The sequence below is a fragment of the Capricornis sumatraensis genome, chromosome 9 (genome assembly GCF_032405125.1).
Source record: "Capricornis sumatraensis isolate serow.1 chromosome 9, serow.2, whole genome shotgun sequence".
Taxonomy (NCBI): Eukaryota; Metazoa; Chordata; class Mammalia; order Artiodactyla; family Bovidae; genus Capricornis; species Capricornis sumatraensis.
In genome coordinates this window covers 19,796,670-19,810,302 of record NC_091077.1, presented here as the reverse complement: position 1 = coordinate 19,810,302, position 13,633 = coordinate 19,796,670, and the positions used below count along the sequence as shown (strand labels likewise).

The following is a 13,633-nucleotide window of genomic DNA, read 5'->3' as shown; positions in this document are numbered from 1 at the left end:
CGTGGGCTTCAGTAGTTGTGGACCGTGGGCTCAGTAGTTGTGAACCGTGGGCTTAGTTGCATGTGGACCGTGGGCTCAGTAGTTGTGAACCGTGGGCTTAGTTGCATGTGGAATCTTCCCTGACCAGGGATCGAATCCATGTCCCTTGCATTGGCAGGCACGTTCTCAACCACTGGACCACGAGAGAAGTCCAAAACAGAAACAATATTGTTAACACATTCAGTAAAGTCTTTAAAAATGGTCCACATAAAAATAAATATTAAAAAAAAGACTCCATAAACATGCCTAGACTAGGGACACACGGCGGGGCAGGTGAGAGAAGGAGTGGGGAGGGGAGCAGATGGCACAGACCTGAGCAGGGGACCTAGTGGCAGCATCTCAGCATCAATTATTTTGCCTCTAAGATGTCTCCTTTTGGGGTTCAGGGGAATGGATTTCTGCTAATGGTTTTGAGTCCTGGGGCAGGTAAGGCGGGTTACCTGCCCCTACAGCTGGGAGAAGATTGTGGGGCGGGAGGTGGGTGGGTGGGTGGGGAATGCGCTTCATAGTCTCCAGACTTTCTCTCAGCCCCGCACCTATTAACCCCTTGGCTAGCTGTACCCACCCCTGGAGGAGGAGGCAGACTCCTAGACCTCAATGTCTCACTCCCAACCACAGTGTGACCTTTTTTTTTTTTTTTCAACCAGAAAGAAGAAGGTCAGTGTTCTTGGCAAAATTGTTCCCATCACTCACAGACAGGCCCCTGTGGTGGTGTTCTGCCCACATGTCATACACAGAGCTTACCAGCCTCCTCCTAGCCCTATGGATTCTGGGCAGGGCTTCTGGAGGAGATGTGAGAGCCTGGGGCTCTGTGGGATGCACAGGTGTTCAGCTGTGATGTGGGGAGAGAAAGGCAGCATTGGAAGCTGAACATCCGCTTAGGCAAAAGACTTCGGCTTTTCAGTAAATGCGAAGTTTGAGTAGTCGTGGAGCCAGGTCTACGGGCCACGCTGAAGGGCCGGAGCTGTGGCGATAAAATTCCATTTTGAGCGGTAGCTGAGAAGTTGCAGGGGTGAAAGAGTTGGGAGACTGAGGCACAGAACCAGGGACAGGCTCAAGGTCACAAGGCAGTTGAACCCAAGCATCCTGCCTCCCAGTTCTGCGCTCTCTCCGGCTCAGGCATCATTAGCAATATCACCTGCGACGACCCAGGCACTGAGGGTCTCGGCTTTCCACGACCCCAGCGCAAGAAAGACTACATTTCCCAGCTTGCAGCGAGGGGCGCGCCTGCGCGCTGCGGGCAGTGATGGAGCGCTGACTGGGGGCACGGCGGCGGCGGCGGCGAGGGCTCGGCGGGCCATTGGCTACCGGCAGCGGCAAAGGCAGCTTGGGGACTGGAAGAGAGAGCGGGGCCCGCGGGCCGGGCCGGGCCGACCTGGGCTGCAGCCATGGAGGACCAGAGAGTAAGACCCGGGCGGGGCAGGGCGCGGTCCGAAGCGGGGGTGGACGAGAGGAGGGGGACCAGGTGATGCCGCAGCGTCCTCCCAGCTTCCCCCGACCCCAGCTGCTCTGCGGCCGAAGCCCCACCCTCACCGCAACCACGCCCGGATCTAGCCCCCATTCTGGACGCCGCAGCCCCCCACCCTAGCCACGACCCACATCATCTTGGCCTGAGTTCAGGCGCATCCCCTTCATGGCCCCCAGGCCTCCCCCACCCCCTCAGTATCGGGGACCCAGCCTTGACTCCATCACCCACGCCTTCCATCGGGACTGCGGACCAGGTGTCCCGATCCTGGCCACGCCCCGCCTCGGAGGGCGCCCCGCCAGCTCAGCACAGGTGACCCCCACCAATCCCGTGCCCCCAGGAAGAGGACCTGTGGGAGGCCTGGGTTTGGGCTGCGGACCCTAGAAGCACCCACCCATGCCGGCCTCCTCTCCCGGCATCCCCTCCCCCAGATCTCCTTACCTTTCTCCACTTACCTGATTCCCTAGCGTCTCCCCTTTTCCAGATGAACCCATGTTCCGCGGGCATCCTTTTCCTCTGGTGTCTCTTTCCCGGAGCTAGCTCCTTACCCCAATCATGCCCCCACCCCCCTCAGGATATAGTTACCTGGTTGAAGCCTTTGCACTCAGGCAGACCTGGCTGGGGCTCAGGGTCTGTGCTTCCTGAGAAGTTCTCTCAGAGCCTCAGTTTCCTCTCCTGTGAAATGGGCGGGCTCAATGTGCCCGATGCCTGCTGCTCCTGAGGGCTGTAGGGCCAGAGCTCCACCCAGGGCCTGCTCTTGGCTAGTGCCCAAGCTTTTTGGCACAGTGGCTCCCACATCCCTTCTCTGGGCCCCTGGAGGACAGAAAGGGGGAGCTTCAAGTCAAGGAGCCATGGCCAGGCTGAGACACTTAGTTTGTGCATGCTTCTCTGGGGGCAGGAGGCTCTGAGGAAGATCATCACAACGCTGGCTGTGAAAAATGAAGAGATCCAGAGTTTCATTTACTCCCTCAAGCAGATGCTGCTGAACGTGGAGGTGAGGAAGTCACCCCTACACCCAGGGCGGGGGGAAGGGCAGCTATAGAGGTAACCTGCCTTTGGGGACCCTGGGCCTTGCTGCCCATCTGAGCAGCAGCTTGGCCAGTGCTGGCCGCTCTGACCCCACCTCGTCTCTCCAAGGCAAACTCGGCCAAGGTGCAGGAGGACCTGGAAGCCGAGTTCCAGTCCCTCTTCTCCCTCCTGGAGGAGCTGAAGGAGGGCATGCTCATGAAGATAAAGCAGGACCGAGCCAGCCGCACTTATGAGCTGCAGGTATGTGTGATTTTGGCGGGGGGAGGGTGTTCTCCCAGACCCCTTCCCAGATGCCATCCCCTGCACACTCCCCAGAGCCCGACCGGCCTCAATATCTTCCTCCGAACCTGCCCCTCATCTCTTTCCCCTTCCCAGAGGGGCCTCCAGTGTCCCTGGTGTCCCAAGCCAGACCATCCGGTGGTGTCAGCCACACCTCCTCTTTTCCCTGGGCTCTTCCCAGCCCCCTCCCTGGCCATGACCTATCCATCCCTCACACACCTGCTCTCCCTCTTAATCCCTTCTCCCCTCCTTTGCTGCAGCCCCACCCCTACATCTGGCTGTTCTCCCCACCTGTCTTCATCTCGCACTTCCAATTTTTCAGCCCTTCCCACTGGTCCCTCAGATCTGAGGGCATCACTTCTTGCCAAACACCCACTATGGCTCCTCTGGGGTCTCAGATTCCAAGCTGGGGTTACTAGGGCGACACCAGCACTTCCTGGGCCACCCCCTAGCACCCTGGATGCCCATCTGCAAGGAATGTGGAGCTCTAGGCTCAGATGTGACCTAGGCATGTCTGTTTCTTTTTTAAAAATATTCACTTATTTTATTTATATGGTTATGCTGGGTCTTCGTTGCAGCATGTGCAATCTTTAGTGACAGCATGTGGAATGTAGGTCCCTGACCAGGGATTGATCCAGGCCCCTTGCATTGGGAGCATGGAATCTTAGCCACTGTACCACCAGGGAAGTCCCTGGACATGTCCTTTTCTAAGGAAGGGATCCCCAAATGGTTCTGATGTCCTACCCGCAGAGAGGCCCAAACCCCCTCTAGCCTCCCTTTCGCACCTGGAGTTGGAGAAGGACATGGTACCCCGGATCCCCAAGGCGATGAGGAGCCCTGGGAGGCTCTGATGCCGTGGAGTAAGATGTCTCTTCTCTTGGTGGCATGGCACTTGCAGAACCAGCTGGCTGCCTGCACACGAGCCTTGGAGAGCTCCGAAGAGCTTCTGGAGACAGCCAACCAGACCCTGCTGGCCACTGACAGCAAGGACTTTCCCCAGGTGGGCGTCTCGGGAGCCAGAGTGGCCACCCAGATACGTTTGCATTTCAGATCAACTACAAGTAATGTTTTACTCTGATTATGGCCCATGCAGGATTTAGCCTGAATACATCCTAAACATCATTGGTAGGACATATGCTAAAGTCATAATTCTTTGTGGTAGATCTAAAACTCACAGGAAGCCCAGCTTGGTGCTCTGCGATGACCTAGATGGGTGGGATGGGAAGGAGGCAGGAGAGGAGACCAAGAGGGAGCATGTATATATGTATCCATATGGCTGATCCACTTTGTTGTACAGCAGAAACTAATATAACATTGTAAAGAAATTATACTCCAATTAAAAAAAAAAGAATGAATGAAATTGTTAGTATATCTCATGCAAATGTTTAGTATAAGTATTTCCCGAATGTCGCCTGGGATATATTTACACTAAAATACTTATTCATTATTTGAAATTAAAATTTAACAAGGAATTAATTTTTTAGTAATATGTCACATCCAATATTTAGTGTAAATATATCTGAAATATTGGATGGGACCTACTTCTGCTAAAACGTATATATTTATTAATTGTTCATCTGCAATGGAAATTTAACTTTGTTGCCTATATTTTCATTTGCTAAATCAGTCAACTGTATGTACTGGGCACTAGGCAGGAGGTGGGGATAGGGGTGGGAACCTCCCATCCCATCAGGGTCTGGCTAAGGTTTTCTGCCCCCATGCTGGGGCACTTTGACACATGGACATCCGGCTGGGCCTCAGTCTTCCTGTCTGTGTAGTGGGTTTCTGATTCAGCCAATGCAATTCTTTGGCTTTTGTTCTGTCCCTCTTTCTAGGCTGCCAAGCAAATCAAAGATGGGTAAGACGCTGGGACCTGGCTCCTACCCTATTGCCCCACCCCCATTGTGAAGGTGGGAACACCCAGGTGAGGGTCCCTTGGCCCAGAGCACCGGACCGCAACAAGGAGGAGGGGGGCCCCCTACACACACCTCGGGGGACTAGGCCTGGGCGTCCACCTCCTTCCCTGCAGTGTGCAGGCTGCCTCCACCTCCTTCCCTGCAGTGTGACAATGGCCCCCGCCTTCCGGCTGTCGCTGAAAGCCAAGGTCAGCGACAACATGAGTCATCTCATGGTGGACTTTGCACAGGAGCGGAGGATGTTGCAGGCAATCACGTTCCTGCCTGGTGAGACGGGAACTCACTGGATTATAGGGGGAAAAAATCCCAAAGTCTAGGAGAGAGCCCCAGACAAGGCATGACAATCAGAATAAGGCTGTCAACCATTTGTGGAAACTGCAGAAGGTCCTGCCCTGACTTGGAGCCCCGAGGATTCCCACCCCTAGTGGGTGGAGCCACAGGGAAGCCCCACCCTGTTGGTAGAGTCCTAAAGAATCCCCACCCACTAGGAGTGGAATCCCATGGAGACCACACCCCAGTTGGTAGCATTCTGGAAACTTACTACCTCTAAATGGTGGGATTCAGAGAAGCCCAAGTATTCGTTGGTTGAACCCTTAGAAAGCTCTTCTCTGCCCCACACCCTTTGGTGAAACCCTGAGGAGACTCCACCCCCAGGCTACGGAACCCAGAGAAGCCCCGCCCCTAATCCTGGTATTGGGAGGACACCCAGACCCCAAGAAGGTCTAATGTGTGGGCAGGGTTACAGCCAGGCCCGCCCCTGCAGGCTTCCCTGCCCCCGCCCCCTGCCCCGTGCCCTGACACCCCTCTCTTCTCTGTCCTGGGCCAGTGCCTAGCGCCCCTGTGATCGACCTGTCCGAGTCCCTAGTGGCCGACAACTGTGTAACCTTGGTGTGGCGCATGCCAGACGAGGACAACAAGATTGACCACTTCGTGCTGGAATATCGGCGGACCAACTTTGAGGGCCCACCCCGCCTCAAGGAGGACCAGCCCTGGATGGTCATCGAGGGGATCCGGCAAACGGAATACACCCTGACCGGTAAGGGCAGCTCAGCTTTCCCCATCAGTCCGCCTGGGGTTCGTGGACCATCCTCATGCCTCTACTGGGCTGATGGGGAGTAACATATAATAAGGAAAACGATGCCGGGGACAGCCCTGCACCATGAACTGAGGGCTTACTGTGTGCTAAGCATTTTACCCAGAAGCGACTTAGCAGCAGCAGCAACAGCAGTGAGTGTGTTACTGTCAGCTTTTTACAGATGAGGGAACTGAGTGAAGCACCTGGAAAGGGTGTGCTCCATCCCTGTCTTATCTCTGCTGCTAAGTCGCTTCAGTCGTGTCCGACTCTGTGAGACCCCATAGAGGCCAGCCCACCAGGCTCCCCTGTCCCTGGGATTCTCCAGGCAAGAACACTGGAGTGGGTTGCCATTTCCTTCATTCATTCATTTTGACTTAGTCCCTGCAGGATACCAAGCACTGTCCTTACAGTAGTAAGCAAAGTGCTTGAGAATCCCTCCTCTCATAGAGCTGGTGTTCAGGGAACCATCCTCCCAGGCTCTGAGGATTTCCTTGGCAGTTATACGAAAGCAGAAAGACTGGGGGAATCCATCCAGCTGGTAGGGGAGGGTCTGAAGGAGGGTAAAATCAGGGGTCCCTAATGAGTTAAGAAACCATCCTGAGCCAGGGGAAGCCCTCAAGGGTGGGGAGAATCTCCCTGACAAGATAACTATCACCAGGGCTCTTGGGCTATAATCAGCCTGCTCCCTATCTGTAATTAGCATACAAGCTTAATAATAAGCATGCTAATTGCAGGAAAGAAAAGCCAGCAGCCGAGAAGAGGGCCTGAGAAGCTCTCAGCTTATCCTTTGCATAGAAATCAAAATAAACATATCCCATTTTCCCCCGGGCTTTTTAAAAAATTATTGTGGCAAAATACACATAACGTAAAATCCACCACGGTCACCCTCAAGTGAACAGACGAGCTCTTCAGTGCATTCGTGATGTTGTGCTATGATCACCCCCACCATCCATCTCCAGAACTTCTCAGCTTGCAGAACTGAAACTGTCCCCATTCGTTTTTGTTATTGTTGTTGTTTGTTTTGTTTTTAAATGTTGGCCTTAGCACATGGCTTGCAGGATCCTAGTTCCCTGACCAGGGATCGAACCCGTGCCCTTGGCAGTGAAAGCACAGAGTCCTAAGCACTGGACCAGCAGGATATTCCTCTGTCCCCAGGAGACACTAACTTCCATTCCTCTCTGCCCAGTCCCTGGCGCCCACCATTCTAATTCCCCTCCCTGGGAATGTTGCTACTCTAAGTTCCTCATATAGATGGAATCATACAGTACGCCTGGCTTATGTCACTGAGCATCGTGTCCTCAAGGTTCACCATGTTGTAGCAGGCGTTAGTTTCCTTTCCTTTTAAGGCTGAATCATATTTCGTTGTGTATACACACACACGTGCACACACACACGTGGGGCTTCCTAGGTGACACTAGTAGTAAAGAATCCACCTGCCAGTGCAGAAGACTTAAGAGACTTGGGTTCAATCCCTGGGTCAGGAAGATCCCCTGGAGAAGGAAATGGCAACCCACTCCAGTATTCTTGCTTGAGAAATCCCATGGACAGAGGAGCCTGGCGGGCTACAGTCAATGGGGTCACAAAGAGTTGGACAGACTGAGCACATACTATATATCATATATATACACAATGAAATATATACACATTGTACATATTCAGCTTTCTCCAGTAGTGGCAGCTTACATAAGTAGAGTTCAGTACCAGAACCAGGAAGCTGACGAGTATAGTCTGCAGGGTTGATTTACTTTTCATCAGTTTTACCAGTTTAGCACTCACTGATTTGCATGTACACGTGTAATCCTGTATGCAATTGTATCCCCTATGTAAATGTGTGTAACTACACCACAATCAAAGTATAGAGCTTCTCCATCACAGGCTTCCGGATGCACCCACTTTACCCCTTTGGCCTTTTCCAAAATCCATAGTGAGCGAATTCCTCAGGGCAGGAAGTTGAATCCCTCACAAGACATGTGATACTGAAGATGATGAATTCACTCACCTATATAAATAACCCATGTGGTTATTTGCAATCCACCTACTATCTTGTTGACTGTTTGCAAGACAGGAGGGTTTTGATTAAGTTCTTATATTCCTTGGGCCATCTCATCCTTACATGAACCCTGCTCGGTGTGGGGAGAATGATTGTTAGGTTGCAGACTAGGAAACAGACACCCACAGTGAAAAGCCGGATAGGTTCATGATTCAGAATCCAAGCCTTCTGGATGGTAGTCTTAGCTTCCCTGGTGGCTTAGAGGGTAAAGAATCTGCCTGTGATTCAGGAGACCTGGGTTCGATCCCTGGGTTTGGAAGATCCCCTAGAGAAGGAAATAGCAACCCACTCCAGTATTTTCACCTGGGAAATCCCATGGACAGAGGAGCCTGGCAGGCTACACAGTTCATGGTGTCACAGAGTCAAACACGATGGAGCGTCTAACACGTTCTACTTAGCGCTGGGGCAGTAGGTGGCGCTGCTGAGCACACTACAGAACTCAGGAGGGGATTCAAGAAAGGGTGAGGTCGTCTGGGTGGGCACCTGAAGAAAGTAACAGCCAAACTGAGGCCCAAAAGAGAAGCCAGGGAGACCAAGTTCCAGGCCAAGGAACTGCCTGATCAAGGGCTCAGAGGACAGAACACTGAGCCTTTGTGTCTGGAACTAGTTAACTTTGCCGAGGGAACAACATCTGTAGGGAAAGGGGAGAAGAGGAATAGGGACTTTATTCTGAGGGCAAGGGGACCTATGAGAGGTTTCAGAACATGGATTTCTGAGTGCTGTTTGGAATGCCCAGAGAAGGCATCCTGCAGGGAACACCCGGGGCACCTGGACCCGTGGTCTGAGCTAGAGGTTGAGTTGTGTCTGCCCTGTGGGTAGGCAGATAGTGTCTTAAGGGTGAGCAGGGTCTTAGACTGAGTCACCCAAACATTTGAGAGTACAGAGGAGCCTGCAAAGTAGAGGGCAATGCCATAACTGCCAAGGAAAAATGTTCCATGAAGGAAGGAGCAGTCAGCCAGGAGAACCTACTAGATGAGGACTGACAAGCCCAGAAGAGAGAGAGGGAGTGAAGCCACTGAGAGACGCCTGGATATATCTCCAAAGAGGTTTTGCATGAGGGGGAAGACAGTTCAATAGTTGCTTTCATTTTTTAAGATTAGAAGAAATTAATAACTTTTAAAAAGGATACTATTAGGGAAAATCTTTAAGGCACTGGTCACGGCTAGATGCAGGAGTTCCAGCATATGACTCACTCAGCTCAGTTCTAGACACTTGTTGGCTCTGAGAAAGCAGACATTCTCAAGTAGGGCTGCCAACATGGTGGCAGATTTTCCCAGGAGTGGCTTCCTCCTAGTTGGCTGCTGCTGCTGCTAAGTCGCTTCAGTCATGTCCGACTCTGTGCAACCCTACAGACAGCAGCCCACCAGGCTCCCTCGTCCCTGGGATTCTCCAGGCAAGAACACTGGAGTGGGTTGCCATTTCCTTCTTCAATGCATGAAAGTGAAAAGTGAAAATGAAGTCTCTCAGTTGTGGCTGACTCTTAGTGACCCCCGTGGACTGTAGCCTACCAGGCTCCTCCGTCCATGGGATTTTCCAGGTAAGAGTACTGGAGTGGGGTGCCATCACCTTCTCTGCCTAGTTGGCTAGTTCAGCGGAAAGAGGGACTCCGCTCACTCTAATATCAGCGAGTCCCAGGTTAGATTCTGATTGGCCAGTTTGGGTCATGTGCCTATCCCTGGACCAATTGTGGTGACTGAACCTTGAAGCATCCTGATTAGCCAGTCTGGACTAGAGGTGGAGCCAAGTGATCCATAGCCCCACAGGTGAATGAGGACAGGGATGATTTATTAGGGTTACCTTGTGGTCTACGAGATGCTCCTTAGAATGAGAGGTGGTGGGATGACTGTGGGACACAAGGGCCTCTAATCAATCACTCAAAGAGTACACAATATTAAGCCCTCTCTTTTGTCTTGCAGGTCTCAAGTTTGACATGAAATACATGAATTTCCGTGTGAAGGCCTGTAATAAGGCAGTTTCAGGCGAGTTCTCCGAGCCAGTGACCCTGGAGACACCAGGTGACTGACTCCCATACCTCCCCTCGCTGTGACTCCATAACCACTCACTCCCAGGGCTCCAGGGACTGGTGTCTAATGAGAATCTTCTAATCAGGGTTCTGTGGCCCTTTCTGCCCTGGTTGCCAGGAAACTCAGTGCTCAATCCATAGCAGATTCCTTAGCCTGAGTGTCTGGTATAAACTTGGTATTGTTCTTTGCATTTGCAGTTGATTGCATCATACCTGGATGGTTTTTACACACACACACTGCCCCCCTCTCTCTTTCTCTAACTCTTCAAAAAAAAAAAAAAAAAGAATAGCTAAGTGCTCTATAGAATTGGAAATAGGGTATCAGTACTGAAGATAGATTTCTTAGCACCCCCACAGTGATACCTTTGCATGTTCGGGTAGGAAGTCCTTTCTGCACTCTGGCTTAGCTCTGTCATGCCTTAGCACAGCCCCCTTTCTGGGATTAACCCCCTGTGAAAGCACAGGGCAGCACCGTGGTCTGAAAATGGCTTCAGACCTGGGAGACCTTTAGGCAACTAGCCCTCCGCCTTCACTCCTCTGGCTACATGTTCTGCCCTCCCCACCCTTCGCTGTCCCGTCTTTTGGTGCCTTTCTGCCTGTTGTCTCTCTCCCTCCATCTCTGAACCTTTGTCCACTTGTCTCTCTTTCTCTCTCTTGGTCTTAGTCTCTATTTCTTTATTTCTTTCTGTTCTCTGTCCCTGTCATGGTCTGTCTTGGTCACTGTCTGTCTCTCTGTCTCTCTCTGTGTCTCTGGGTTTTCCCATCTCTGTGACTCCTGTGTCTGCCCGGCCCCAGCGTTCATGTTCCGCCTGGATGCATCCACATCCCACCAGAACCTGCGGGTGGATGATCTCTCCGTGGAGTGGGACGCCATGGGCGGGAAGGTGCAGGATATCAAAGCTCGCGAGAAAGATGGCAAGGGGCGGACGGCGTCTCCCGTCAACTCCCCAGCCAGGTAGCCTGCCCCCTCCCCTCCCTGAGTCTCTGGTGGAGGAGATCAAGCTGGACATGGACATAGAGTCCAGTGTGGTCAAGGCTGGGGTAGAGGGAGGGACATGGAGTGGGGGGAGCCCAAAGAGTGAATGAAGGGAGAGGAATCTTTGAAGTGGGTTTTGATGGTCAAATAGGATTTTTCCAGATGAGGAAGGGCACAGGTATGTTCCAACATGAGAGACCCTGTGTATGAAAAGAACCACACACAGCCCAGGAAAGATGAAATGTTCATGGTGACTGCAGTGGACCAGGGAAGCCCTCCTATGGGAGAAGTGAGGTCTGAATTGAGAGTTCTCCCCTCCCTGTCACCCACAGAGGTACTCCATCTCCCAAGAGGATGCCCTCGGGTCGTGGGGGACGGGATCGCTTCACAGCTGAGTCCTACACAGTGCTGGGTAAGGAGGAGGGAAGACAGGAGTAGAGAGAAGTCTGGGCAGGGCCCTGATAGGGATTGGTGGGAGGGAATTCCTGTGGCTGGGGAAACTGAGGCATGTGTCAAAAAAAGCTTCTGTGGGAACAGTACCAGTGATGTGTTTTTGTGACCTTAGGGGAATGGGAAGATTTGGGGCTGAGGAATCATTGGGGGAAAGTCAGAACTTATGGATACTCTAGACTGGGGAGGGCTGGGCAGTAGCTTGAGGGGGAATTTCCTGAAGTCTGTGGAGTAGATGAGACCCAGGAAGTAGCTGAGACTCGGGGAGTAGCTGGAAAGAATAGTTGCCTGTGGCTAGCCAGGTTTGTGGAGGAGCTGAAGCAAGACAGGGGCTGGGGGAAGTGGCTTAAGGTGAGTGGAGGAGCCAGAGAGTAGCTGAGTCTGAGAAGTGGAGAGAATGACTAGGGTGAGAGGTGTGGTTGGCACCACAGGACTGATTGGATCCTGTGAAGCAGAAGCTGGAGTCTGAGAAGGAACAGGAGTTCCTGGAAATCACCACTGTCCTGAAAAAAACCTTGAGAAAGGTCAGGATCTATGCGGAAGCCACTGTGGTCTGTAATACCTGGGAGGTGATGAGGGTGGGAGATGAAGTTAGGGAGTTGCTGGGTTTTTTTCATTATTTGGCTGTGCCGGGTCTCAGTTGCGGCACTCAGGATCTTTAGTTGTGGCGTGCAAACTCTTAGTTGTAGCATGTGGAATCTAGTTCCCTGACCAGGGGTGGAACCCAGGCCCCTGCCCTGGGAGAGCAGAGTCTTAACCACTGGCCCACCAGGGAAGTCCTGGGAGTAGCTGGTTTCCTGGGCTGAATGAGGAGCTGAGCTACTGTCTGGTGGGGCAGAGGTGGGTGGAGAAGCTGCAGCGCAGGAACAGCTGGATGGGAAAATCGCTGAAGTCACAGAATCTGGATCCAGGATCCTGGGAGGGTGTAGGTTAACTGATAGCTGAGACTTGGAGACTTATCTGGGCTTAGTCAGATATCTAGTATCTTAGTATCTAGGGAGGCATGGGATAGCTGGGGACCGGGCAGTATCTGGAGGAAAGAGCTGGGGTCTGGCTGCCCATTTTGAAAGAGCACCCAGGAGCCAATTCTACCCAGTCCCCCTGCCCGCCCCATCCCCCAGGGGACACGCTGATTGACGGCGGGGAACATTACTGGGAGGTGCGCTACGAGCCAGACAGCAAGGCGTTTGGTGTGGGGGTGGCCTACCGTAGCCTGGGTCGCTTCGAGCAGCTGGGCAAGACGGCTGCGTCCTGGTGCCTGCACGTCAACAACTGGCTGCAGGTCAGCTTCACTGCCAAACATGCCAACAAGGCCAAGATGCTGGACGCCCCCGTGCCCGACTGCCTGGGCGTGCACTGCGACTTCCATCAAGGTGATCCCCTCCGAGCCCTCGCTGGCCTCTCTGGCCACCCTTCTCCACTCCTCTCTCTCTGCCCAAACCTCTCTCACTGGTCCCTTTGTTGCTCTGGCCCTCCACTCCAGGCCTCCTGTCCTTCTACAATGGTCGTACCAAACAGCTGCTGCACACCTTCAAGGCCAAGTTCACACAGCCGCTGCTCCCAGCGTTCACGGTGAGGCCTTGTCAGGGGCCCAGGGAAGTAAGAGTGGGGTGGCGCGAGGGTTGGCTTTCCTGCTGAGCCTGTCTGTCCCCTTCTCCCTGCCCTGACTGTCCCCCAGGTGTGGTGTGGCAGCTTCCACGTGACGACTGGCCTGCAGGTCCCCAGCTCCGTGCGTTGCCTGCAGAAGCGGGGCAGTGCCACTAGCAGCTCCAACACCAGCCTCACCTAGGCCCCTGGGCTGCCCATCAGCGGGCAGATTTCGGGGGCCGCCTCCAGGCCTCAACTGTTTCAGCTGGGCACCCTCCTCTCACTTGCTGCTTGGAGCCTTAACTCCTGATGGGGGGTCACTGACGGAGAGCAGGCACCCAGGTCGGGCCCTCCTCCTCACTTCACCTCCTAATAAAGGTCAAACACTGGCCAGGCAGTGCTGCTGGTTTTGTGGGGCTGGGTGGCACTGGCTGTGCCTGATCCTCTCCAGACCTCAGCTTTCTCAGCTGTAAAATGGGAAATTTCTTGGGAATTCCCTGGCAGTCCAATGGTTAGGACTCTGTGCTTTCACTGCAGAGGCCTGGATTCAATCCCTGGTCAGGGAATTAAGATCTCACAAGCTTGTTGTTTTGTCCCTAAGTCAGGTCTGACTCTTTGAGACCTGATGGACTGTAGCCCCCCAGGCTCCTCTGTCCATGGGATTTTCCAGGCAAGAATACTGAAGTGGGTTGCCATTTCCTACTCAGGGGATCATCCTGACACAGAGATTGAACCCATGTCTCC

At 53.2% G+C, this 13,633-nt stretch overlaps 1 protein-coding gene across 1 annotated transcript; it reads left to right on the top strand.

Annotated features, from left to right (window-relative positions):
• Nucleotides 1–1,427: 1,427 nt before the first annotated feature.
• FSD1 (fibronectin type III and SPRY domain containing 1) lies at nucleotides 1,428–13,091 on the top strand. The gene is made up of 13 exons (XM_068980665.1): nucleotides 1,428–1,442; nucleotides 2,403–2,498; nucleotides 2,642–2,773; nucleotides 3,711–3,812; nucleotides 4,648–4,670; nucleotides 4,874–4,995; nucleotides 5,555–5,764; nucleotides 9,770–9,868; nucleotides 10,672–10,831; nucleotides 11,185–11,264; nucleotides 12,424–12,675; nucleotides 12,786–12,874; nucleotides 12,981–13,091. Exons 1-13 carry the CDS (start codon nucleotides 1,428–1,430, stop codon nucleotides 13,089–13,091), a joined length of 1,491 nt encoding a protein of 496 aa, XP_068836766.1.
• The last annotated feature ends 542 nt before the right edge of the window (nucleotides 13,092–13,633 follow it).